General features: G+C 50.9%; 1 protein-coding gene across 1 annotated transcript in view; it reads left to right on the top strand.

Moving 5' to 3' along the window:
- Nucleotides 1–27,914, top strand: part of Slit1 (slit guidance ligand 1) — a 154,010-nt gene that overhangs the window by 21,251 nt on the left and 104,845 nt on the right. Inside the window, exons 3-4 of the mRNA XM_027930103.2 lie at nucleotides 239–310; nucleotides 4,965–5,036. Of these exons, the coding sequence (XP_027785904.2) occupies nucleotides 239–310; nucleotides 4,965–5,036 (144 nt within the window). The remainder of the gene's footprint in view (nucleotides 1–238; nucleotides 311–4,964; nucleotides 5,037–27,914) is intronic.

The raw sequence follows: 27,914 nt of genomic DNA on the forward strand, positions 1-27,914 counted from the left end.
AGGCAGGATGCGCAGCTTGCTATCAGCCTGGGTGTGCTGAGGAGCCTGTGTTGGGGACTTGGCAAGGTTGTGTCCATCCAGGCTGGGACGTGGGTCTGTGTGAGGCCTGGGCACGGCTCCTGTTTTGCCCCTGTGCCAACGTCGCCTGGCAGAGTTCGCCTCAGCTCCTCTCTGGTGCCAGCTGTTTCCGGGAGTCCTGGTCTGACGCTGCAGCTGTCCTGTCTCTTTGTCTCCCCAGGCAGCTGATGGAGAACCAGGTTGTGGCGGTGGAACGAGGGGCTTTCGATGACATGAAGGAACTGGAGCGGCTGTGAGTACTGGCAGGGCGCAGGCTTGGGGGTGGGGGACACTGGGGAGGGTACAAAGTGGATCAGCAGTCAAGCTGCAGTTGCAACCAACGAGGGAGCCCCTGGGGGGCGGACCCCAGCCCCCAGCCAGCCTGCCTGTGCCTCACAGTGGAGCCTGCAGCGGGCGGAGCTGCAGCCAGGGGAGAGGTCGCAGGGCGTGGGGAGCTGGTGGCAGAGGAACCTGGCAGTGCACTTCCACCATCCCTAGTGCCACTCTCTATTGTCTGTCCCTGAAGATATGTGATGGCAAAACCTCCCCACAAGTCCCTCCTGCCATCTTGTCCCCAGGCATATGCCCTGTCCATTGATTTGTGTGGTTTTTGTTTTTTGGTGTGAGGGATCAAACCCAGGCCCCAGCGCTCTACCACCCAGCTGCACCCCCAGGTGGGTTTGTGTGTTCTTAGCAGAAGCCATTCATGTGCTGAGGGGACCGTCAGGACGGCTTAGGTACTCAGAGCAACAGCGGGGACATGGGAAGGTGGCAGCATGTTCTGATTTGCGTGGTTTGTTTCAGGTTTGGGTCTTGATCAGTTTTTGTATATTAGTGACAAGGGGAAAGAAAAGGCTTTTTGCGTGGGTGAGGTAGGCACTCAGTCATGGGGCCACCTGTCTGTCCCTCCTGCAAAGTAGTTTGGTTATAGGTGTCAAGAGTCCTGGAGTTCATGCTCTCTGAATCAGATAGTCTGTTTTATTTTAAGGAAACAATCAGAGAATCAGAGACATGGTTGAAAAATTTATACATAAGGATTTTCATTGTAATATTATTGAAATACAAAAAAAAATTTTAAAAACAACCATTTTGATGGAGTAAGATATAGAATCACATTTTTTTTGAAGAACAGTTGAGACCATGGAAATGTGCCTATATATATTAAGCGGGGAAGGTAGGAAGTGACATTTTTGTAAATAAAACCGCTTACTATGTGAGCAGATTATAAGAGAAAGAAAGCAATTATACTGAGTGGTGGGATAGCAGCGGGCACTTTTCATTTTATTCTCTGTGCTTTTCTCATGGATTTTCTTACAATGAGTTTTTAATAGCAATTATAGCTGCCACCGGGTGCCTTATTCTGTGCCAGGAACCAAGGTGAGCTCTTTGACCTGCACTCTCATTTAATCTCAAAAACAACACTGCTGCGAGTGTTATTTTACAGACGGGGAACAGAGGTGCACCGAGGTTAAGTCGCTTGCCCACAGTGGTGCCGACGAGGAGATTAGAACCTGGATCACTTCCCCTTCAGAGTCTGAGCTCCCAATGACTAGCACCTAATACTCCACCTTTCACTCTAATATCAAAGAGAGGAAGGCATTAAACACAGGGGAAAGAATGTGATCGTCTCGCTGCCTTCTTGCAGCCTGGAAGAAAATCAAGGCAATCTTCTTTTGTGTTCCTCCTCCAGGCCTGAAACTGAGCGATAAGGAGCTCACAGCTAGACCAGATGTGTAGTCCCGGGTCTGCCTCCTTTACAAGGCTTAGAACAAAATACATATTAATGACCTGGCAGTGAGGGGCTGGTTTGGACCTAGCCCCTTCTGGCTCCAGCTCTGTGCTGCTCCGCCCTGGAGGAGTATGAGAGGTGGGGGAGGGGTCTCCATGCAACCAGGGTGGTCCCTGTCCTGCCTGCTGCTACCACCCCAGGTTGGCCAGGGTCTTCTTCTTGGAGTGGTGACTTGTCACTGTAGACTAAGTCCTTCTGTCCTTTTTCAGTTCCTTTCTTCCGGGTGGGTCACCAGCAGGACAGTTGTTCTGTCCCTGGAGGTGCCCATGACTTTTTGTGAATGGCCAGTTAGTGGCCACCCTGTCTGACCTATTGGATACCAGAGGGGATCAGTTTATCTTGGGAGCTGGTTGAAGTGGGGAGCGATGAGAAGCCACGTAGATTGTAAACATTTCATTTTCAGTTAAAACATGTCAATGTGCATTTATCGGCCCCTTTCCCCAGATTTATTTATTTACTTATTTATTGATAAGACTTTCTTTTTAGCATGAGACACTCACTCGGGTCCTATATTGCTTTCTTCTCCTAAACCACACTTACATACCTTGTTTAAGATTTTTGTTTGTTTGTTTGCTTTGCTTTCTTCAAGGTGAAGTAAGATTTTTTAAAAGCCCTTGGAAGCAATCTTGGTGGAGAATTAAGTCTTCTATTTAATAGCTCTTTAATTAGCAGCTTTCTGTTTTATTGAATCTTTTGAAAGCATTTAGCTTGGTTTTCATAGTAATGGTGCTTTCTTTTTCCACTTAGTTCATTTGTGAATGAAATTAATTGAATTCCATAAAGTACCTGTGTGATAAACGAGTTTGAGGACAGACATAGCTGGTTCCTGTTAAGTGTAGACATGGAAGTGTGTGGCTTTGTTGGCCGGGGAGGATGGTCTACACCTGCTGGCCTGCAGCTGGGAGGACACAGAGCATGCTCAGCTCCCCATGAGCTGGCTGAGTGGGGCTCAGCCGGGATGGGGAGCTACCCACAGGCAGGCTTCCGAATCCCACATCTACACCACTCAGCGTGACTTGGGCAACTCGCTCACCTCTTGGCATCACGATTCCCTCATCTTTCAAAGAGGGACATTCAGCAAGGCCAACAGACACCCTGGGCAGCTGTTAAGAGCCGAGCCCATGGCACTGCGATGGTGGTAGTGAGACCTTCCCCATGGGGTCGTTTTGAGGAGGAGGGTGTGGGCATGACCGGGAGGTGCTGTTGTCATATCCAGGAGAGAGAAGTCCACCTTCTTACTCTGCTTTCCCTCCACTGATGGAGTAATGCCTATCGAACACCTCTCCCAGAGCCTGGCGCACAGCCAAGGCTGGAATGACAGTGGCACTGCTGCCTTTATTATTCGGAGTGTCCTATGGGTCCCTCGCCATGCCGGCTCCCTTCTTTGGTACCCTTTGATTTTCTAAATTTAAACTAGGTGTTGAATTCCTTTTTCCCCCTAAATGTTTTACAAAAATTGAAGTCAGAAAAATGAGAAAGGCTTGGGGAAAAAACAAAACAAACTCCAGCAATTTTCAGGCCATGGAAACACAGGATTAATTGATCGGACCAGCATTAAGGAACTTGGAGCCACCTGATGTCTCCTCGGGTGGCTGTGAGGATTATAGTGGTGGTCTCTTTCTTTCTCGAGGCAACGGTGTGTTTCCCTAGGAGGCTGCCCTTTAAAGTCAATTTCTTCCAGCTGGTCTCCTAAAGCTGCACATCTAATTGTCTGTACCGTGCTGGAAACATGACAGTCCCCGATGTGGTGACAGTGACAGTTCTCACCTATCAGATGAAAGATGACCTTCTAGGAGGTAACCACAGATGAGTTACTGCTGGCTGCGTAAAATGGAGTTTCTTTTTCTCTCCCTCTAGAAGAATATTTTTGCTGAGTTGGTTTATCATAGTGGTTCTGTCAAAGTGATAGTGTGTGTAACCCGGGCTGTGCTGTGGCCTTACTGGCAGGGGCTGTAACACACATCAGTGCTTCTGCAGCCTTCATGTGCGCACGAATCACAGGGGATCTTGTTGAAGTGCAGGCACTGATTCAGTAGGCCTTGGGGTAGTGCCAGAGGTGGTGCAGCTCCAGGCACCTCCCAGCTGGTACCCAGCAGGCTGTCCGTGGACCAGGGCTGTATATGTTATGAGTCTCAGGCCCCTTGCTGGGCTGAGGTTCTGTAGAGGCTAAACAATAATTATTAACTTTTAATATTGTCTATTATAGTTTTCCAAGATTTAGATTGTATCCTTTGCTATATCCTAGATTCTGGTATCAAAGAATTAGTTGCTTAAGGTGAGAGAGATAAGTTTGGTTAAATGCAGGACAAGTCTGGGTCCTTTCTGCATGATGTCTTCCCATCAGGCTGTATTCCAGAACCAGACTTCCTGCTCCTGCCTCTGTTTGTACTGCTGAAAACATCTCTGTCCAGCCTCCAGGGAATTAAAGTTATGGACATACTGTTCAGTCACAAAGGAGGACTGGGGGGGTGAAGCTCAGTGTGGAGCGCTTGCCTAGCATGCATGAAGGCTGGGTTAGATTCTCAGCACTGAGAGAAAGAAAAAAAAAAAAAAGGAAGTTTCTATTGTTTGGCCTGGAAAGCCACGCACAAACTGTTAAGTGAGAAAAATGCTTGTGGTTGAGCACTTTTCTCTTATGATTTTGGATTTTAAAAGCATGCCTTTTCATGAATAATTAAAAAGATCAAGTTATTTTTATTTTGAAAAAAGACCAAAGCAAACAATAGAAAACATTAAATCATTGCTTCGCCACAAGCAATTAGGAATGGGGGCTGCTTGGCCATCTTCCCCATGAGGGCGAATCTCACGTTTCTTGGCCAGTCAGTCCTTCCCTGTCACAGAGGTTCTTGCAGATGTGCAGGGTGATGGTGAAGGGCAGGGAGCAAAGCTGACTTGGTGAGTGGCTTTCTTGGAGGTCACTCTTGCCCTCTAAGTGCTGGATGGTGGGGTTCCCACTTCATAGATAGAACTGGCTCTGAAGACGATTCCCCTGGGCTCACACCCTGACCCTGCTAGGTCTTGAATCCGGACCCTTGTGTCTCAAGGGAATTCTAGAGCAGTCCTTTGGATTTCCTGGACACTTAGGTGACTTCCAACTCCTCTGTTCTCTTTCTTTCAGACGACTGAACCGGAACCAGCTGCACACGTTGCCAGAACTGCTGTTCCAGAATAACCAGGCCCTGTCCCGACTGTGAGTGATGCTTAGTGCCAGAATATTCTCCCCACCTGTGGTCAGTGGGGCCTGGACTTTCTCATGACCTCTCCTGCTGCTCCTCACCTGGCAGGAAGGGTTTGGGCCATCAAAGGCCAGGCCAGGTGCTGTGTGGGACGCTTCTCCATGACAAGCGCTTGAAAGAACCCCAGTTCATCCACCCCGTGCGCTGCCCCCAGCAGTGCAGGGGCAGGGGAGCTGGGGTGGCGCGCTGTGACTGACCTCCGCCAGCCCTTGCAGAGGTCCTTCTTATGCTCTGGATCGAGTGTTGGGTTGAATATTGATTCTTTCAGCTATAAGCCCTTCTCAGACTAATTTGTTTTCTGCTCCTTCCACCTTTAGTAGGCTTACCAACCAGGGTGGAAAGCCGTATTTTTATTTGTGGTCAATGTGCTGCTTTTGGGTTTAAAGGACGGTTGCTAATTCTGATCTGTGATTTCCCAGAGGTGTCTGGAATTGTTCTACCACGCATTTCATTTTGTGGACTCTTGGGTTGGACAGGACCCTGAAGATTTACTAAGGAACCTCCTCTACAGCTCCTTAGCATATCGCCCGCAGCTTTTGCTTGGCTACCTTTAGAGATGGGGTGCTTACCACCTCCCTAGGCAATCAATTCCCTTATTGGAAAGATCTGCATATCAGAAAATTCCTTTTGGGCTGGGATAGAGCTCAGTGGTGGAGTGCTTGCCTAGTGTGTGTGAGGCTGTGGTTTTGATAATCACTGGAAAAAAAAAAAGAGTAACTCTTAACTTTGAGCCCTAAACCTGCTTTCTAATGACATATTTTTCTTAACTTTGCTCTCTGTAATGACTTAGAACAGCCATATAAGCTTATGAATTTTTTCAGAGGACTGTTAAGTTTTTGAATTTTGAGTTAGGAGAGTTGGAGCCCCCTTAATTGTTGTCACTAGCAACCTTTGGAACCATTGTCTGGGGCCTTCTGCTTGCCCAACAGGGCACTGGGTGAGAGATGGGGGCTGCTGCTTCCTCCCTGAAGGAGCTCTGGGAGAGCACCCAGGTGGAGGAGAAGGCACCAGGTCATGCAGGTAAGCCTGATGCAGGTGGGGCTAGGTGGCAGGTGGCAGCCTGGGCCATCTGAGTGCTGGGGGCCTGACTGTGGATGTCTCTCATGTCCCTGATAACTGGAGTGAGTGAGTAGCCCTGTGGGGGATCATGCTCCTGTGCACAGCCTGACATGTGACCATGACGCAGGCAGTGTCTCCTGCTGCTGGGACAAGGTTGGAAAGGTATTGTGACTTCCTCAGAGTCCCTCTGAAGCCCCCTTTGGATTCCTAGCCCTATGCTCTTCATGGTTTCATGTCTCAAGGGAATTCTAGAGCAAAGGACTTCTATGCTTTAGCAACTGTTAAATAATCAGATTCTATAACCAAGGGCTGGCACAAGGAAATCTATTCGAGGGTTGAATGGCTTGAGGAGCCTTTGAAGAGGACAGGAGTCTGCGTGACACCTGCTGTTGGCGTTCTCCTGGGCTGGGAGCCAGATGGACCCGTGGCCTTTAGAGACGCTGGATGTTCTCACCTGGGCCCTTTGGGAATATGTGCAGGTTCTAGAGCCAGAACTTTCTCTCAGCACTTACTGCTTCTCCCTCCACACTGAACTCTTGGCAGGAGATCCTTCGAATGCAGGCATAGCTGGCCCAGGGCCACAGACTATTTAGCTCTCCTCTGTTTCTCTTTCTCTTTTTGGTGCTGGGGATTGAACCTAGGGGCTTCACACATGCTGAGCACACACTCTGCCCTGCCGAGCTACACCCCCAGCCCCTAGACATTTCCTGATCTCTGTAAGGGAGGTGTGCAAGCCAGGAGGACTCTGGGGAGGATTCCCTGCACCACACCCCGAGTGTCACCCAGGACTGGAGTTCATGCCTTTTATTAATCTGGTTCCGTGTTCCTGGTGTGTGGGCTCCTGAGATCTTCACCTTGGAGGTGGTCATAGGGGAGGGCAGAGGATCTAGTTTACCTCACCTCTACCCCTGTTCTCTGGACCTGAGCGTCTAACTTCTCTGCTAGGTTCCCACATTGGTCTGGCCAAGAAGCACTTGGGCTGGCTTGGTTCCAGAAACAGAAGCCCTGGCCGGCTGGTGTGGAAGCTGTGGGAGCACCGTGTAAGGGGGGCGCAGCGAGCAGGCAGGAATGGAGGTTCAGCTGGCCCTCGTGGCGCCTGAGAGGATGCATCTAGTTTTTCAGAACATCCACCTTATTATTCCACTCTTCCCTGCAAAGCAGTGCCCTGGGTTTACTGGAGCATCTTAGTTCCTGCCACTTGGGTCGGCCACATTGCGGACTCCCCTCCTGCTTCCTGTGGCTGAGGCTTTTTGATCCCTGAAGTGTTTGGGATTTCAACTCCTGATTTCTGGAAGAATCTGATTGTTCCATCTTAGGTCAGGTGTTCTCCTGGCCAGTGAGCTGTACTGGGGCTAGTGGGACCTCTGGATCCCAGGCCTCCTTGGGAACTGCGGGTGAGAGGGATTCCTGAGAAGGCAGGGTAGGTCGGGAGGCAGTGCCTAGCGTTTCTGGTCTCTCACCTGTTGACCTTCTCTTTGCTTTGGAGGGATCTGTTACTAATCCTTCGCATCTGGAGCAAATCAGGAACTTTCATGCCGAGGCTTTGCCAAATCAGCATGAAAATGGGCTGGAGTAAGACCACATGTGCTGAGAGGGACTCTTGGCCACAGAGTGCAAGGGTGGTGCAGTCCGCGGGTTCATTGCTTGGTCTGTGCGGGGCTGCTGTGAGGTTTGAAGGATGGTGCAGCCCTCTTTCAGGTGTGCACGCTGTGGCCTGTGGGAGGCGCTAGGGACATGTTAGGGAGCCCACCCTGGAATTGCTTGTGAGGGTGGCCAACCCAGCTCCCAGCCTGCAAGTGACCCCACACTTGAGCATTAATCCAGCGTCAGTGCAGGTGTCCCCCATCCCTGTGGAGATCAGCTTTCACCAGCATCTCACCCCCTAACTCAGAATCATCCCTCGCTTTGTGGGGACCTTCCCCCAGGGGGCTTTGGCTTCTTTTCATGGGAGGTGAAGGGCGCCCTGCAGAAGTACCCAGAGGAGGCCATGGAAGGAGGCTGGTCTGCCACCACGAGAAGGGCTCCATAGGCCATGGGCTAGAATTCAGTGTGGGACAGTCATTGTTGGCAAAGGGAATCTGCTTTTGTACTAGTTTGCTGAGTAGTGAAAGGAGAGGAGACATAGAACCAGGAGGTGATGTTGCCCCTGGGAACGTTTCTTGGTGCCCTGAAGTGACAGGTGAAGTCTGTGCTGCCTGAGGATGCTCCCATTGTGGGGGGCCACCCCCCCTTTAGAAGAGGGCACCCACCTCCTCCTCGTCTAGAGTTGGCCACTGCAGAAGCGAGCCTGCCCATGACATCTTTTGTTGCCTCTATGTCCCAGGGTGGACAGGAAAAGTGTCAGGAACTGCAGTCCTTATAGTAATGACCAGGATGAGCGGAAGGTCATCCTGCGCCAGGCTCATCCTGAAAGACCTGGAAACAGGATCTGGATCTGTCAGCAGCATCTCTGTGAGAGCAGCATTTCCTCCATCTTATAGAGGAAATAAATGCAACTCAGAGGGTTTGTGACACGGCCAAGGGACGGAGCCAGATTTGAGTCTTGTCTGCTGTTGCTGAAGGTCATCCTTACATATCACCCACCTACTCCCCCCATGCATCCAACAACCCACCACCCAGGCACCTCCTACCCCGCCCACCCACCTACCCATCTCTCCACCCCTCCACTTAACTATTTATCTACCGACCACCTGGCCTCCCAACAGGCAACTCTGTCATCTGATTCCCTGCTACTTACCCATCCCTCATCCTCCATAACCTCCCACTCACCTGGGTTTGGGGTCTGCTCCGTCACCTTGCCAGCCAACAACCCCCAGAGGATGTGATGATGTTTCCACGGACCTGCACAGGGGTTAGGCTGGGGTTAGAGGGCCATGTTCGAGACCTGGTCGCTTCCTGAGAGCAGCAAACCCCAGTTTTCACTGAACCCTAGGTTCGGGGGGGCACAGGTGAGCAGCTCTCTGTCCTTCCAGGTCCGGCTGCTCTGGCTGGTTGTGTCCCCCCCTGTCTTGTCCAGAAGCTGCATCTGGAAACAGTTCCCTTGGGCCGCCTTTTAGCCTTGAAACCAATATGAGTCCCGACAAGATCGACCTTTTTCGTCTCTGCTGGGCCTAGGGGAAGGAGGGGGGTGGGTGATTAAGGGCAGCCCAGGGCATTTATTTCCCCTTATTTATATCCCTGCTGTAAGGACCACGATAACTCATTAACAGGGCCCTGGTGGTTGGAGCTGCAGGGCTGTGAGATTCTGCCGAAGCCCTGTTGAAGAATGCCTGACCCCAGCGACCCTGTCTCAAGCTGGGTTTAATTAAACTGTCAGCACTGGTCAGAAGAACAAAGCTTCTCTTCCCGTCTGGCCCCCAGCCCCCATCGGAGGCAGGAGGGCATTTCTGCTGAAATGAAGAGCTGTTAAAAATGGATCCGTCTTGCCTCCAAGGAAAATTACCCGAAGCAGGAAGGTGACCTCGCTATTGTGACACGTCTAGGCCAGGCAGCAGGGCGGTGGAACGGAACCAGCCACTCTGACGATGGAGAGACAGTGGGTGAGGAATGGGGCCTTCGCTGGGCCAGGGCCTCCCTCCTGCCGGAACTGCCTCTGGACTCCTTAGGATGCCATCCATCACTCTTTAGGCTTCCCTTTTCTCAGAAAGCAATGTCATGAGCTTTGCCCGGTGAGATAGTAAATCTGGAGTCGTTCCTGTCAATTATGATAGAAGCTTCCTTGCTTAGACTGACAGGGGAAGTGCTGGGACAACAGGTCCTTCCTGGGGGACTTTTCACCTTTTGGTCATACTTGCGTGCACAGTAAAGTCCCAGGGCTGATGCAGAGTGTTCCAACTCTCAACCTTCTCTGACTGGGAAACTTGACAAATTTACTTTTTCAGTGAACACCTTTGGGCCTAGTGTTAAGTGACTTGCCGAGGTCTTGATAAGAACACAGAGTTGAGATTTGAACCCAGGTCTGGCCACCCCAAACCGACACACTTCCTTCAGACCCATCCATACCCAAAGTAGAGGGAAAGAGTTGTCTCAGGGGAGTTTATAAACATGCAGATTCCCAGGGTCAAGGACATCAGAGATCCTCGGTCAGTGTGGGAGGATCCAAGAGTTGCGGGATCATCAAGCCCCTCTTTCTCTGGCTCCTCTTTGGGAAGCCTTGCTCCCCAGCGTGCACAGTGAGCCTCTGCTTGCCCCTGGCCTGGTTCCTATGTGAGAGCCACACCAAGGAAGCAAGAAGCCGAGAGCAGACTCTTCACCTCCCGCAGCCACCCGGAGAACAATCTGGGGGATTATGAGTTGGCAATTATGGAGCACTCTGGACTCTCCAAGTGCTTCCCAATCATTAAATCCTTGCCTGCTGTCAAGGCTGGAGCAAAAAAGGCGAGTGTCCCACTGGGCGGCACGGGAGTTTCCTGGAAGGGGTCGGCCAGCCTGAGATTGACATCCCGTATGCCAGAGCGCCAGAGTGGCTGATGAGCCCAGCATGGATGAATGTCCTGCATGTAGCCCTGGCAATGTGCTGCAGCCTTTGAATCTACCTCTGTCTCTGGCTGGCGCAGAACCACACAGGCCTTCACAAATGTGGACAGTTAAGGGAGCCCAGGAGCCCTGGGGCCGGTGATCAGTCCATGGCCATGCTGGGAGAATGCCCACGCTGGCATGGTTACACAGGGCTCAAGACCCAACAGGCTACCCCACCCCTCCTGCAACCTCGCACGTGTTCCTATGAGGTTCCTATGGGATCATAATCACAGAGAGGAGTCCGGCGAGAGGCACGCATGCAGGAGGGGCCTGGTGTGCATAACTTGGGGGAGGTGAGGATTTTTTAAAAGCTGTTTCCAAAACTATACAAACAATTTTGCTAAGATATTGATTGGAAAATAGAGAAAAGAAGAAGATGAGAGATTAAGGGGGTTTTGTTTTTCAAAAAAGGCATTTAAATAATGCTTGAGCTAACATACAAATATATATTTTTAAAATATATTTTTTAGTTGTAAAAAATATATGTGATGTGAAATATGTCACAACCATCTCCACTATCTTTGCCCAAAATGTTGTCATCATCCCAAGAAAACCTTTGCTCCCATTAAATGACTTCTCCCCCAGCCACCATCCTGTGACCCCTGTTCTGTGTGCTGTCCCTAGGGCTTTGCCTACTCCTGGTACCTCGTTTGAATGGACCCACAGGGTATCCCGTCTGTGACTGGCATATTTCTGTGGTTCTGAGGTCTGCCCATGGTGTAGCATCTGTCACATGTCCTTCCTTTTCCTGGAGCAATACTACTGTCCTGCCGGGACATGCCACATTTTCTTTATCCATTCAGCTGGTGGTAGGCATTGGTCACCTCCATCCTCTGAGCCCTTTTAGCACTTGGAGGAAAGAGCCTCTGTGGTGTTCCTTATAACCCTTTGTCCCCACCTCCCCTACCAGGCTGAACTGGGACTCGGGGAACAGGACCTGCCCTTGTCCCTCCAGCCCAAGTGAGCTCAGCAGACAGGTGGGCTGTGCCTGGTGGGAGGGGATGTGTCGGACTCACCTGCTGTTTCCTCTGGGTCCTGGGCTTGGGCTTCATGGTCTGCCTTGGCCCTTGGCTTCATGGATTTGACCGACTCCGTGCTTTCCAGCTGTCCCCTATTCTGCCTGACCTGGCTTTGACTTGTGGCCCAGAAACATGAAGCCAATTGTTCAGGGCTCAGTGCTGGCTTGTAGGCTAAAGATAACCAATGGTGACAGGTTAAATGGAGTGTCTGGAGAGGCGGCCAGGGCACCCCTCTGTGAGGGCAGTCATGGAGAGCCCAGAAAGTGCCTCCTGCTTCAGAAGGCTTGAGGCACTTGAGGTGGGGGTGGGGGAGGATCGGATCAAAGAGGGAGTGTGGACCCCTCGGTAGGGGGAGGTGGAGATGAGTTTCCTGAGGCTGACCTGGGGCTGTGCTGGTGGTGACTTATGCACGGTGGGCTCTGATTGGTTCAGTTTGGGTTTTTTTTGGTACTGGAGATTGAACCAGGGGCACTTAACCACTGAGCCACATCCCCAGCCCTTTTTTGTATTTTATCTAGAGACAGGGTCTCACTGAGTCACTTAAGGCCTCGCTAAGTTGCTGAGGCTGGCTTTGAACTAGCGGTCCTCCTGCCTCAGCCACCAGAGCCTCTAGGATTATAGGCATGCACCAGACAAGGTCTTGCTAAGTTGCTTAGGGCCTGACTAAATTGCTGAGGCTGGCTTTGAACTCATGATCCTCCTGCCTCAGCCTCTCAAGCTGCTGGGATGATAGGATGCACCACCGTGCCTGCTGAGTTCAGTTTTTGGTGGGGATGGGCCAGGGCCTGGCATGTCCTGGGAGGGCCCTCCTTTAGCTGAGGTGCCAGGCAGTGTGTTTCCTGCTTGGGATCCCTGGCCAAGCACCAAGGGATTTGGAGGCTTGAAGAAGACAGGACGGAGGTTCCTCAGGCTCTTTGCAGTGTGTGTCATCAGGCTGATATGCTGTCCTCAAGTGTTGGCGGGACCCTGTAGTTTGGAATCGGTGGAGCAATGCTAGCTCTCTGACACTAGTGAGAAACCCTGCTGGCACTTGATAAATTGGCTCTTAATTAACAAAAATATGGGACGATACATTATTAACAAAGATATTTTAACAGCTCCAATCTTTCAAATGTTGCCCTGGGGGAGGCATCAAAAGGTTTCTTTCTGTGACATGGCTGGCCACTGTTGTCTTGTGTTTTAGACCTGTTCCTCTCCCCACCTGCTCCATCCCTGTGTCCAGAAGCTCCTGGGCTGCCCACCTCTGTGGTCAGTCTGGCCCCAGTGTTAATGAGGAACCTCTTGGCAGAAGCCTCATCTTTGTCCCAGGGAAACTTGGAGTGTCTTCAAGGCAGGGAGCCTTGGAGCAGAGGAGGGGTAAAGAGCTGATAAATGATAAACACGTCCCCACGTCTCTACCAAGTCTCTGCCTCTTCCCCCACGTTTCCTTCCGGTCCTCCTGCAAGCTGACCTTCCCTAAGGAGATGCAGCCCTCCATCTTGCCGGTTTGGGAGAAGCCCGAGGCTGGCATGAGTGGACCCTCGTGTGGATCCTGGGTGCACGAGTGGACTCTGGCCGGGCAGGGAGGGTTGGGCTCCTCAAATCTGAATTGGGCTTGACCGAACCTGTTGAGGTGGGCACTAGCTCGGGAGGAAGTGCTTGCTTCTAGGAAAAATGGGCAGCGGAAAAATAACACCGTGTGTCCTTAAACCACTGGACACTTTGGGAAAGCTTCTTGGCAAAACTCTTTGGGTCTAGTAGGTGGCATAGTTTTCCATCTTAGTGAGCAGCTTGTGGTCGGCTCATGTTCACCAGTTCACTGGAGCTGACCGTGAGCACGGAGCCCGTCTCTCCCTGGCGCCTTGTGCATGGCTCAGTGGACCTGGGGCCCTTTTTGCCTTCAAGGGTTTGACTCACTGAGTGTTCCTCACCCACCTGGGATCCTGGGCCTTGGCTGTGGTCAGAGCTCCCGGCAGGGTTGCCTGAACTTGTCCCTGGCTGCCATGGCAAATACCGTAGATGACTGGAGCCTGGAAGTCCAAGATCAGGGTCCCAGAATGGGAAGGTTCTGATGAGGGCCCTCTTCCTGGCCTCCATTGAGCCAGCCACCCTCTTGCTGAGTCCTCCGTGTTGGTGGTGGTAGGGGGGACACACACCTCAGGAGGCTGAGCTCTCTGTGTCTCTCCCATTGATCCCACCACGAAGACCCTACCCTCAACCTAACTCTTCCAAAGGCCCATCTCCAAATGCACTGGGGGTTGAGGCTTCACCATGTGAATCTGGCAGTGGGCATAGTTAAGTCCGTGGCTGCTGCCCTGGCCATCTGTATTGCTTCCTACAATACAAATGACCACCAGCTTGGTGGCTTAACATGACACAGATTTCTTACCTTATAGCTCTAGAGGTTCGAAGTCCAAATCGTGGAGCTAGAATTGGGGTGCTGGAAGGCTTGCCTTCCTCCTGGAGGCTCTCAGGGGAATCCTTTGCTCCCCCAGCTCCTAGAGGCCACCCTCATTCCTTGGCCTGCAACTGCATTGCTCTGACTTCGGCTCCACATCTTCTCCAACTCTGACTCTCCTGCCTGCTTCCTTCCCTGGGATCACACTGGACACGCCTGGGTAATCCAAGCTCACCTCTCCGTCTCAGGATTCTTGCCTACGTCACATCTGCAAAGTCCCAGTAAGGTCACATACCTCTGGGCTCCAGGGATTAGGCTGTGGGCATCTTTGGGGACGGCTTTGTTCTGTCTACCACACCTGGCATTGAATCCTCTCTTTACCTCTAGTGATCATGGGGCCGGGGCCAGTGACTTAACCTCTGTCCATTGGAGGGCTTGGACGGGAGTAGGGGTGGTGTCTGTGGAGCACCTGATACAGGTGCTATGATTATAATCAGTCCCCAATCCGTGGGAAGTGCTGGAGTGTTGTGGGAGGACAGGTTCCATCCAGTGTGTTACTTGGATGTAGAGTTTTCTGTCCTGGACGCCTTTGACTGTTGGGCTTCTCAGCTCCCCTCTCATCACAGCCTCAGTGGGAAGTGACAGGTGGGCCGGGAGCTCCCTGCCTGCAGTTCCCTGTCTTTGCTGTGGGGGACAGAACCTATCTCTCTCCCGAGCATCTTGCCTCTGCTCTGTGTCTGGAAGGTGGCTCTTTCTGCTCCCTGGGAGTTTCACTCATGCAGATTCTACGGCTTTGCTTTCATAGGCTGAAAAGGAGGTGGTGACGTCGTATGTATAAATGGAAGGTGAATTTCTGCAGCCTCTTTCCGTGAACGCATTCCCCAGGAACTGACTTCAACACAGAGCTCCTTGTTAGATGAACTTGACATGAATATTGGCACGAATTATAACTCACAACACTTCCATTCGTGATCCACGATAGTGGGAAGGTTGAAGGAAGTCAACGCCAGGGTACACCTGGCACCTTACCTTTTTTATGAATTCTCAGCTGGTATCCATCTCTGCCTCACCTAATCTTCACTTTACCATTGAGCATGTTGGCATCAAAAGTCCTTCCGAGAGCGTGGACGTGGTTCTACTTAGAGACTTCAGGCCCTCCTGGCGTTGAAGTCTGTAGGGGAGCAGAGTTGTCACTGTAAACAGAGGGTCAGTATGGATGTTTGGCCTCCACTGCTGTTGGTTCTGCTCTTGAAACCCAAGTCCTCACCTCTCCTTCCTTCCTGGTTCTAGGCTGTCTTGTTTCTCCTCAGCGGTGGCTTATTTGTTATTGTGATTAATACACATAATGTTGAGTTTAACAGCTGTTTTTAAGGATGGGGTTCAATAGTGTTATGTATGTTCACCTGGTTGTGAAATTGATCTCCAGAACCGTTTCATCTTATGAGACTGAAACTCTCTGGGCATTCAACAGCTCCCATTCCACCCCTGCTGCAGCCCGGCAACCACCACTCTACTCTCTGTCTCTGTGAGTTTGACTCCTCTGGGGATTTCACATGAGTGGAATCTAACATTATTATTATTATTATTATTTTTATCCCTTTGTGGTTGACCTGTTTCGTTTAGCATAATGTCCTCCAGGTTGGTCAATGTCAGAATTTCCTTCCCCTCTATGGCTGAATAATATTCTCTTGTCTGTATCTACCACATTTTGTTTATCTATTTGTCCAGTGATGATGATTGAGTGGCTTTTGCCTTTTGGAAATTATAAATATTGCAGCTACAGACATGGCTGTATGAATATCTCTTCCAAAACTTGCTTTCAGTTATTTGGATATATATACTCAGAAATGGAATCACTGGATCATATGGTAATTCCGTTTTGAGTTCTTTTGAGAGATTCCCCATACGGTTTCCCACAGTGGCCGCCTAATTTCACAGTCCTACCAGCAGTGCACGAGAGTCTGCTTTCTCCCCACCTTCACTCACACTTATTTTTTCCCTCTCTCTCTGTCTTTATTGTGGCTGTCCTAATGGGTGTGAGGCCATATGTCAGTGGGGTTTTGACTTGCACTCTCTGGTGACTAGTGACATTGGCCGTCCAATCATATGCTTTTTGGCCATTTATATATCATCTTTGGAGAAATGTCTCTTCAGGTCCTTTATCCATTATTTGATTATTTTGTCATTGGGTTCTAGGAGTTCCTTATGTACTCTGGATATTAATACCTTACCATAGAGATGATTTGCAAATATTTTCTCCCATTCTATAGATTTTCTTTTTAATGCTGTTTTGTGATTTTGATTCCCCATCCTCTTTTTTTTTTTTTTTTCGTGCTTGGGATTAAGCCCAGGGGCGCTTTACCACTAAGTCTCACCCCTAATCCTTTCAATTTTTTTTTAAAATTTTGAGACAGAGTCTCACTAAGTTGCTGATGTTCTCATTAAATTGCTGAGGCTGACCCTGAACTTGCAATCTTCCTGCCACAGCCTCCTGAGTTGCTGGAATTACAGGTGTGCACTATTATGCTCGTCTTGTGTTTCTCATTTTTATTAAAGGACTGGATGAGCATATAGAAAGGATACACAGCAGATTTGCAGGTGGTGCAGAGCTGAAAAGGGATGTACTTCGGATGAAAGAAGTAAGGTTAAAAAATGACTTCCATGATCTGGACTAGAATCAATGAAATGAAACCTAGATAGTGATAAATATGAAGTTGCCTGTAGAGGCCCTGGCGGGGGCAAAGCTTAGTTTTACTTATTGTAAAAGGGGCTTATGACTCCAAGCTAAGGATGAAGCAAGGGACAGTAAGTTGCCTGAAAGAACCAATGTACTCTTAAGCTGAATTAATAGAGGCAAGGTGTCCTCTCCAGGGGAGGGGATAGTCCTGTTCCAGTCTGGGCTGCTCCAGGCACATCCAGAGAACAATGTTCAGTCTCAGAATCTGCATTTTGTGGCGTGTGTTGTGGGGAGGCCACTGAACATGCTCTGGAAGGGGGGTGACGAATGTCAGGAGCTATCTGGAAACCATTTCATGTGAGATACAGTGAAGGGGCCTGGGGCAAAGAAAATGTGGAGGAACCCTGAGAGTCATTTTCGAATCTATGTCATGAGGATGGAGATATGATTTGTTCCAGAAGCTGAGTACCCGGGGCAGATGGTTTGGGGGAAGCGGTGTGTTCTCCGTGGGGCAGGCTTCCCGAGCACAAGGGTGGGCTGCTCTGCTCATCGCCTCCCCACTGGGGCTCAAGGAGCAGCTAACCCTGCTTGTGCCAGGCAGAGGGCAGTGGAGGTGCCACAGGGTTCCATAGCTTGGGCTCCCCAGCCTGAGTTCCATAGCCTGGGCCCCCCAGTCTAGGCTCCCCAGCCTGGGCTCCATGGCTTTGGGTGGCTCTTAGGTACAGAGCAAGGGGGCTGTTTGTGGGGGGGCGAGGCCCACCCCACAGTGTTTGGGATGGTTCATGCAGACACAGGAAACTGGCAGTCTGGAAGTCCCTTCGCCCAAGCCTGCGTGCGGGAAGCCACCTCCCAGAAAGGGGCTCCAGCGAACTGTGTAACAAAATATTTACGAGGCCCTGGATTCTGGCCCACGTTTTGAAGTCCAATTTGAAACAATAAAAATCAGCAAATTGCTTTGGGAATGGGGTCTGATTGGTGAAAAGACACAGAAGGTCTGTCCTCGGGCGAAGCACTCCTGGGACAGTCTGGTTGGAGGTACCCAGAGGAGCCCCCTCCCCACAGTGCCCCCCCAGCTCTCGCCAGTTGAGCAATGACTCATTTCCCGCTTTGAAGTCGATGCGCTTGTCCTCGGAGCCCTGGTGTTTGGACCCCTCTGCTCCTGCCACAAAGGCCCTTCTGTGGGCAGATCGCGGAGGCCAAGCAGGGAAGGGTTAGGAGAGGGAGGTATCGGCTGAATACCAATCAGGAGCGAAGCGTGTGTGTGGAGGGTGAGGGGCTCTGGGCTGCTGGGGGGGGCACTCGTGCTGTGCAAACAGAGCCAAGAATTCCCTTTGGCGGGTTTGTTTTACCAAAGAGTCGGGGGGGCCCCCGGGAACAGGGGAGAAGGAGGAAATATTTCACAATGCGAAGTTTAAGTTGCGCTGCTTGTTGGGGAGGGGCCGGCCTGAGAGCTGCAGGCTAACAAAGAGGCAGTGTGGGCTGGTGACAGTTAGGGGAAAACACAGGGCAGCTAATGGGGCCGTGATGGGTGGGGAGGTAACCTGGGAAAAGCTGGTACAAGGAGAGCGGGCACATAAATTCTGGTGGCGTGACATCCCCCTTGGCAGGGAGACAGGGACCACTCTCACCCTCCCACAGCCAAAGCCAGAGATGCTCCCGCTCCCAGGGATGTGGCCAGGGTGAGGACCGGCTGAGAGGGAGACACCCCGCTGGGGTTCCCTGCCCTGCAGCACCCCTCCCCAAGCGGGGGGGGGGTGGGGGGAGAGGAGGGCCTCGGGAGAAACCCCAGAAACTAGCACGAAGAAGAGGGCCTCACCTTGGAGAAGCTTTGCTGATTTGGGGAGACCCCAGCTGGTCCGACAGGCAGGAGCGGAGGGCCCAGTGTCCTGCATGCACATGGAGACCCCAGGGCCCCTTGCAGGACTCAGAGACACCCGGCTGGCCTGGGCACTGAACTGAAGCTCTGCATACTATTTCTAGGAGGGTCCATGACAGCACCCAGGGAACAGTATTTATTACCTGGGGCTTTCGGAGGAAGTCATTTAGCAGTTTGTATTTAGACTTTTATGGCTTCCGGGGGGGTCTCCCGACAACCCAGGACATTCCTGAGCCCAAGTGCTGTGCTTGTGGGTGGATGTTTTGGTTCTCTGTCACATACCAGCCAGTTTTTTTGTTTTTGGAGGTGGGTACCGGGGATTAAACTCTCAGATACTCAACCACTGAGCCGCATCCCCAGCCCTGTTTTGTATTTTATTAGAGACAGGGTCTCACTGAGTTGCTTAGCATCTCGCTTTTGCTGAGGCTGGCTTTGAACTCGTGATCCTCCTGCCTCAGCCTCCCAAGCTGCTGGGATTACAGGTTTGTGCCACTGTGCCTGGTACCAACCAGTTTTGATCAAATTAATAATACTAATTTTCTTAGAAAACAAAATTTCCCTCCCATCCCCCCAAAAACCACCTCAAAACAGGGAAGCCACATTTGATTTATTATTTTTGTGTATGTGTGTGTGTGTGTGTGCGTGTGTGTGTGTGTGTGTGTGTGAACTGCTCTCCTCTTCAGAGCCTTTAGAAAACATTTAGGAAAGAAAACGGGGGCACCTTACCTGATGGGAACACATTGAGAGCTTCTCTAGGCTGTGAGCTGTGGGCTTGAATCTCTAATGTGGTATGATCCCTGGTTGATGTTTGCAAAGTAGCAGCTGGCCTTAGACTGCTGGACCTCCGGCTGCCTCTAGCTTGGCCAGGGGGTCCCAAGGCCTCACTCTTCTCTGGATGGGTGGATGAGTAGATGGATAGATAGATGGATTCGTTCACCCAACCAACTTATTACAAACCTGCTGCATGCAGCCATTTGTCCAGCGCAGGGGATATCATGATGAATTAGATATGGTCTTGAGTTTAGGCAGAGTGTTGATTGGCGGGGTCGCCTGTTGTTGCTCATTTCTCAAATGGGTGGCGTTAAGCTGTGAGAATTTGATGGCAGGTTGCTTTTTCCCTCCCAGTGCCCGTGAAAGGAAAAAAAAAATGGAATGTGAAAGAAAATGAATAGAAGTGGCAATCATATTTCACAGGGACAGACGCACATACATCAATTACGCAGCTGTCCCACTGTGACCCACAACCCCATTTATCTTTTTCTGTCTCAGACATATTGAATTTTGGTCGCTACACCTGGGGATCTGAATGTCTTACTCCTCTAAAAGCAACTGGGGAAAACAAAGCCGTTTCCTACAAGTCACAGCTCCATTTATAAGAAACAAAGGACAAGAAATCATTTCGGGCAGGTTCTTACAGTAAACTGTGTAAGCAAGAGCCGGAACTCACGTATCGATGATTCTTAATAGTGTCTTTCACAGTCAGCTAGACATGGCCTGTGACCTCAGTTGTCCCAAGGGGAAGGCTGTGGATAACTGGTCACTTGAACATTGACCAAAGAGCACAGTGACTGTCCCCTGGGCTCCCACAGGAGGGCGTCCCTTGCTCATTAACGCCATCTGTTGATGGTGGAGGTGACTGCAGGGGTCAACTGGGCATTTCTAAAGGCACCTGTAATCCAAGGGTTTATGTGGGGAAGCCACTGTGCAGCTTCCGTTTGGTCTTTGTGTGCTCTGATGCTGAGGAAACAACCTTCATTAGGAGTCAGGCAAAATGGGGACTTTCAAGGTTTGGACTCTGGAATCCAATAGCTCTGCGACTTCACTGGCTGGTGGCCTGGGATGAGTTGCTTGTTCTTGCCCAGACTCAGGCTTCTCATCTGGAAAAAAGGGCATAATAAGGACTAAGCTCAGATTAGCGATACAGATTATATGAGACCATAGCAGCGATGGGACCACCAAGGGACGTCACGGCTTCTGTTTTTCTTGATAGTTAAATCGTTGAGTCCCTCTAACTAGGGAATGCAGAGAACTAAAGAAAATAATTACATGACCATTACCCATTAAAACAGCATCTTAGTCCTCATCCTACCCTTGAAAATGTTAGGGAAAAATTTTCCAAGAGTAGCTATATATAATGATATATTATATCTTTATTTTGTTTATTTATTTTCATGTGGTGCTGAGGATCCAACGCAGTGCGTCACATGTTCGAGGCAAGTGCTCTGCCACTGAGCCACACCCACATCCCCAAGAGTAGTTTTTGATAATTTTTATTTTCTTAAACAAAGAGAATCAGGCAACCATATGTGGCCGAGATTCTGGAAATTTGGTCTGGCATTCAAACACGGTGGGGTTCTTTCCAGCAAGAGAGAAATGAGCCACAAAGACAATGTTCTTCTCCAGGTTGTTTCACTTAATACCTAATGTTTTTTGATTGTGGAGATTCTAGAAAGATTTTTCTTCAGGAGGAGGAGAGCATTTTTTTAAAATGTATTTAACTGACAGTCAACATTTTCAGGAGATAATACATAGGATGAACAGCGTGGTCAGCCTGGTCCCATGTCGCCATAGTTTGTTAGTTTTTTGTGTGTGTGTGTGTGTGTGTGCGCGCATGCACGTGCACACTAGGGTTAGAACCCAGGCCCTGAGCATAGGAGGCAAGCTCTCTACCACTGAACTGCATCCCCAGCAGGAAAACATTTTTAAAGAAATAACCTGCATGAGTTTTTTCTGCTGACAGGGGGAATGGAGCTAACCCAGCAACGTTCCCTTTCTCTCTCACTGACCTTACTGCAGATCCACTGGCGGGAAGTCTGGGTTGGAAAGATGCTGGCGCCCAGTTCATTTGCCCCTGAGACCATTCATGTTTGTTGAGGGCGAGGCCTTGGCAGTTACCCATTTGACTCTAACAGGAGGACTTGTCCCTGTTCAATCTGTTTCAATTCCCCATCCCCATTGTTAATATCAGCTCACACCCTGAAGGGCCTGAGGTTGAGAAGCGTCCCTCAAGACTTAGCCACTGTCCCAGGCTTAGCTCATTGTGCCTTCAGGACATGCTTTTTTTTTCTGTTTTGGTACTGGGAATTGAACCTGGAGTGCTTTACCACTGAGCCCCATGCCAAGCCTTTTTTGTGTTTTATTTTGAGACAGGGTCTTGCTCAGTTGCTGAGGACCTTGCCAACTTGCTGAGGCTGGCCTTGAATTTGCTATCCTCCTGGCTCAGCCTCCTGAGCCGCAGGGATTACAGATGTGTGTCACTGCACCTGGCTGGTATCGCCTCTTATACAGCAAGGATTGCTTCCAAATCTTGCCAGCTCTGAAATTAGCTTTGGGAAGATCACTCATTTCTGCTCATTTCTTGGCTTTCACAGCTCTTCAGGGTGGGCCTGTCATACCCATCAGTACTCTGTACGATGCTTAGCAGAGATGGTTTGTGTTTTATTTTATTTAAGAAGGAGAGGAGGGTTTGTTTGGGGAGAGAGCCTGAAGCTTTTTGTTTTGTTTTACTTTTTGTTTGTTTGTTTTTCTTGTTTTCAATAGAGCGATTTCTAAAAGAAAGGGGAAAATATTATGTGGCAAAAATTACAAAATTATAACACTGTAAGGGTTAACATTACACTGTGACATGTCACCCTGGAGAAGAGGCTGGTGCTTGAAATATGCACTTCCTTAACTTCACAGTAAATCCACTTTAAAAAAAAAACGAACTTCATTTTTTAGAGCAATTTTAGATTCAAAGCAAAATCTAGTTAAAGGTACAGAGAATCCCCATTACCCTGATCATCCCCACCTGCCTCCATTAGAGTGACTCACTTCTCAGAATACATGAGCCTATACTGCCTTGTCACTGTCACCCAAAGTCATGGTTTACATGAGGGCTCGCTCTGGGTGTTGTACATGCCATGGGTTTGGATGCATTCATAGGGCTGTGTGACTTCCTGAGATGGTTTTGTTAGTGTGTCCCCATCTTTGTCACCAGTGCCAAATGCAGATGCTGACACCTCTGACCAGCCCTAGACCCCTTCTCATCATTACCCCAGGGACCCCAGAGATTTGGGAGCCCACCAGGGGGTCTGGAGTACCTGAGCAGCTACCACCCTTCTTTGTTACCCTCCCCGCCCAGGTCATAGTGTTTTTCTTTCAGGCAGGGAAAATAGGATTTTCACTTCCCATGCCTAGGGGAGGGGCTTCCCCCCATCCTGCATGTGGCCTCAGCCATTGCTTTCAGGAGGCAGGACGCAGGTGTAGCTCCTTCTTCACTTGGCCCTGCAGCCTCTGGGGGAGAATCCAGGGCACAGTGTCCAGTGGGAGGTCCAGAGGACTGCGGGAGCTACTCAGCTTTTGGTGCTTACGCAGCTCACTCAGAGTCCCCTCTGCACAGGGCTCAGGTTTGGGGACTTCGATTTCCCAGGGCGTCACAGCTGCCTGGCGAGCAACTGTGCCACCCAATTGTCCTTGCTGTGGCTCAGCCTCCTGTTCCTGAGGCACCGATCTCACAGCCCCTCGCCCTGCCAATTAGAGTTTCTTGTGGGTGCTCTGCTTTGCCCTGTCCCTCCCGAGGAAACCTGCATTTCGGCTCTGTGCTTTGGGGCTGTGTGTCCCAGCTCTGCTGTTTCTAGCCACCTGACTCCGGACCAAAAATGTCACCGCCAGTCTATTTCCTAACTAGTAAAATGGGGATGATCCACCCAAAGTGGGTAGCAGTTTCATGCTGGTCCTGGGTCTGCATCTGTGTCAGCTCTGCTACCTGCAGTGGCTCTAGTCCTGGGCCTAGCTCTGCAGGGGAGCTGTCACCGTGAAGGTGCTTCCCTTCTCAGATGGAGAATGGATGTGTGGGCCCTTCCATCCTCTCAGGAGGAAGCCACCGGGGCACACTGTGAGTGAACCTTGGGCCTCAGTGTTCCAGAACCGTGTGTTCATGGCTGGCCTGTTACCACTGGGGATGGGAATCCCGGGCAGGTTACTCGGGCAGCGGCTCTGCTGGCGTGGAGGCTGCTTGCCAGGTGCAAGGCGCCATTCATGAGGTTCCTGCCGTGGAGCCTGCAGGCGCAGGGATCTGCCTCAGGCTCTCCCTGGGTCAGATCTTTAATCTTTCATTTGTAACACACTCAGCAGATAGTTCTGTTTCTGCCTCATTTCAGTCTCTGGGGGGACCGCAGTGAGAAAAAAGGCCGAGGTCTCTGCTTTCCAGAGCTGATAGATAGGTGCTGACAGGGACAGATGTCAACAAGAGCCCGAGAAGGGTTTCATTCAAAACTTCAGATGGCCAGTGGTGCAGGACTGTACTGAAATATCAAGGACAGAGACTGAAAGTGGCCACTCCCTGGATGATCCGTGAGAAGGCGGAGATGAGCACGGGGCAGGGTTGTGGGTGTCTGGAAGTGGGCAGCAGAAGCGCTGGAGCAGGAGGGCAGGGCGGGAGGGACCCGAGAGTCACTCAATGTTCTTCCACCCCCTGGCATGTTCTGTCGCTGTGCCGGCCTGTCCAGCATTGCAAAGTCTGACCTGCAATGGCTGCTGTCTCGGACCCTCCTTCACCAGCACCTTGGACAGTCCAGAGCCCTCATGTCTTGCTGGCCTTGGCTTCTTCTGGCTGTGGTCTTTTTGCTGTTGATCTTCCCCTGTGTCAATGACTTTGAGTCATTTTTGGACCAGGTGCCCTCTGTCCCCTCTAACCCATGCTCCAGGCTCCTGACTACTTCAGGCACCCTCTGCAGCCAGGATGGGAGAACTGTGTATGCACGGCTGCCCCCTGGTCCCTCTGTAACCTTGACCTTGAGACTCCTCTGCACCAACGTTCCATCTGTGAAATAGAAGCCACATCCCTTCCTCCCTTCCTGTCCTGTTTGTGATGGGAAGTGACACAGAGTCCCAGGCTAGAGAAGAGAACATTACTCAGAAATTCAGTGAGTGAGTGAGTGAGTGTGGTAGAAATTGCCTTGTGAGTTTCAGTCAGAAGGAACTCTTAGGATGATCAAGACTTGGCTGAATAAAAATAAAAACAAGCCAGGCGTGGTAACATACTCCTGTAATCCCAGAAGCTCAGGAGGCTGAGGCAGGAAGATTGCAAGTCCAAAGCCAGCCTCAGGAACTTAGTGAGGCCCTGTTTCAAAATAGAAAATAAAAAGGCTGGGGATATAGCTCTGTAGTAAAACACTTGTGGATTCAGTCGCCAGTATGAAAAAAAAATCCAGAAGGTAAGGAGGCCAGAGTGATTCCACCCACAGCGACTCTCTGACACTAGAATTCATTAGAGATTTTCTGGTTCTGAGGGGAAGTTTTGGAGAGCCTCCTCAGAGATCCTTGGCACCTGGGGGGACCCTGGGGGCTGTGACTCTGCACCCATGAAGTTCAGCCTCCTGGAATCTGCCGTTTGGGGGGTGTGTGGTGAAGGGCACAGAAGCCTGGGGACTCCTTGGTCTCATCAAGTCAATGAGGTTCCCCACTTCTGCTGGGAGGGAGGTGTCACTTCAGATGCAGAGTGGTGTTGACAGCTTCTTGTTCCAGGTGCCCACTGTGCACATGGCTCCTGTCAATCCTCCCTGTACCCCCGAGGGGGTGGTTATCTCTGGGTGGTAAATGAGGGAGCTGTTTGGTGACTTGCTCAGCTGGGCACAGAGAGTGGGTGAGTTTTCCAAAGCCTTCCTCTCTCTTCTTCCCCAGGACTGTTTCATCAGCTTCATCAAATTGGGAACCTGGCCCAGAAAATTAAGGGGGAAAGAGGATGTCACTTCTTTTACTTCTCCTTCTTCTTTTTTTTTTGGTACCGGGGACTGAACCCAGGATGATTTATCATCAAGCTGCATGACCAGCTCTTTTTATTTTTTATTTGGAGATAGGGTCTCACTAAGTTACTTAGGATCTCACTAAGTTGCACAGGTGGGCCTCAAACTTGTGATCCTCCTGCCTCAGCCTCCTGAGATGCTGTGATTACAGGTGTGCACCACCACCCTTGACAGAGAATGTCACTTCTGCGGGTAAAAGATGATGACATAGTTCACCAGAAACACCTTTAATCATCTTCTTGGGGAGGAAGTACAAATGGGGGACTGGGTGGGGGTTGCTGCCAGGGAGGAGAGGAGAAGGGAGTCAGGGGCTTTTGACCCATGAAGAGGCAGCTAAGGATGCCCCAGGTGGGAGGGTGGGGTTCCTGCAGCCTGGTTGGGGGCAGTGCCCACAGCGGCCTGCATTCCCCTACAGACTCTGCCTGCAGAGGTAGAGCACTCCCATCCTGCCCAGGGGCACGGAGAGAAAAGGCTGCCCTTTCCCAAACTGTGTGTGCTTTTCCCAGGGGCCATTGTTCGCCGTTGCCAGGAGACCGGGGCCTTCAGGTGTCACCCTGGAGACTGGGGCCTGGGTATTTGGGTTTAGGTCAGGCACAATAATGCCTGCAGAATGAGATGGTGTCCCCAGGACCTCCTCAGTCATTTGTCACACAACTGTGGTTCCCAACAACTATGGGGACACAGGGCCTCTGGGAGAAGGTGGGCGGGGGCAGAGTGGGCTGAAGGACATGAGATGGGGCAGGCTAATGATCGTCCCCCTAGAGCGGAGCAAACATACCTCTTTGGGGACAGGAAATGAGGCCGCCTCAGCTTCTCTGGGTGTCAGAAGGCCTGTAAGGGATCTGACCAAGCTCAGAGGCCCCCTGGGAGCTGGGGTTCACCCAGCTGCAGGCTCCAGGGTGCTCCAGGGAGCACTCAGCACCTTCATGGGATGGTCCAAGGGCACAGGTATGGCAAAGCGACTGTCCTAACGAAATATAGCAAGAACGATGTCAAATCAGTGACCAGGGACATCAAGCAGGGGGTGCAGGAAGCCTGGGACTGTGCTGGGGTCATTTCTTAGCAGACCCAGGACACATGCAGATAGATCCTTCCCCTGAACAGTCCAGCACGGCATTTCAGACATGTGATTCAGAGCTAGTAGAAGAAGGCAGGCAGATGTCTATAATCTGTTGGCAAAGTAGCCCTGTCCCCACTTCATTGTTTTTTAGAATCTTTAATCATGAAAAAATACACATAAAATTTGTCATCTTAACCATTTTGAAGCATCAGCCCTGCACCGTGCAGTATGTTCACATTGCTGTGCAACTATATCCGGAACCTTTTCCTCTGAGAAAACCTAAACATGGCTCCTCCCCTGAGCCCCTACAACCTCCACTGGGACCCCCCGGTGAGTGGGACCCTGCAGCCTTTGTCCTGTGGCTGGCCTAGCCCACTTCCCATGGTGCCTCCAGGTTTGTCCATGTTGTAATGTGTCAGCGTTTCCTTCCCCTCGAGTCTGAATAATACTCCGTTGTGTATATACACCAACCCCATTCATCAGTGGGTGGGCGCCTGGGTGGCTTCTGCCCTTTGACCCTTGGGACTGATGCAGCTCTGAGCACGCCAGCCTCACTCTCCAGGCTCGCTCTGACTGACTTTGTGACCCGGGACAGGAGCTGCAATGGCTTTCTTCCCTTCTCATCAGAACACTCTAGGGCCCCGCCCTGGGGGGAGACTGCCTGTAACTTGTTTCATGCCCACTAACAATGCTCATTCCTGCCCCTTCCTCCTGCATGACAGCTGGCTGCTGTCTTCCTGGTGAAGAAGGTCTTAATTGAGGCTGGGAAGCAGGTGGGCGAGGAGCCCGGGCACACTGGCTCAGCTGACGCTGGAGATTTGGGTGGGTGGATAGGAGCAGCATCTCAGAGGCACAGGAGTCTCCAGCACATTCTGGCAGATGGTGCTGGTGAGCCTAGTGGTCACTGGGCCTCCAGGAAGTGCAGGAATGCACCATGGGGCTGGGTGACCCTAGGTAATACAGCTAGGATGGCATTTGGCATTTTAGATTTTGTTGGGTCAAAATTCTGAGTTTAGATAGAGATGGTGAGACTGGGCTGGGTGGTGACTGGGTAAAGGCCAAAGTGGAGCTCAGCTCGACAATTTGGGTGCAAGGTCATGGTCATGGGACTGTGGCATAGACACTTGTAAGTGGTAGCTTCAGAGGCTGCCTGAGGCTCAGGGAACCAAGAGGACTCTCAGGGGAGGAGGGGGTCTGATACCGCTGGAGACCCTCAAGTCAGCTTTGTCTGGGAACTGGGATTACCTGAGTCTGCAGTGGCCAGGGGAGGGGGACGTGGCAGAGGAGCACAGTGACTAGAGCCTGAACTTCAAGGGCAGCATCGTGAAAGACTTTAGATACCCCAGGTCAGGGTGGAGAGCCAGGTGAGCATGCAACACAGGGCTAACTAGGGCAATTGTCCTGGAGCCTCTTTGCCAGTTAAACAGGGTGGGGGCAGGGGGATGGACAAATGAGTGATTA

This window comes from Marmota flaviventris, chromosome 4 (genome assembly GCF_047511675.1).
Source record: "Marmota flaviventris isolate mMarFla1 chromosome 4, mMarFla1.hap1, whole genome shotgun sequence".
Taxonomy (NCBI): Eukaryota; Metazoa; Chordata; class Mammalia; order Rodentia; family Sciuridae; genus Marmota; species Marmota flaviventris.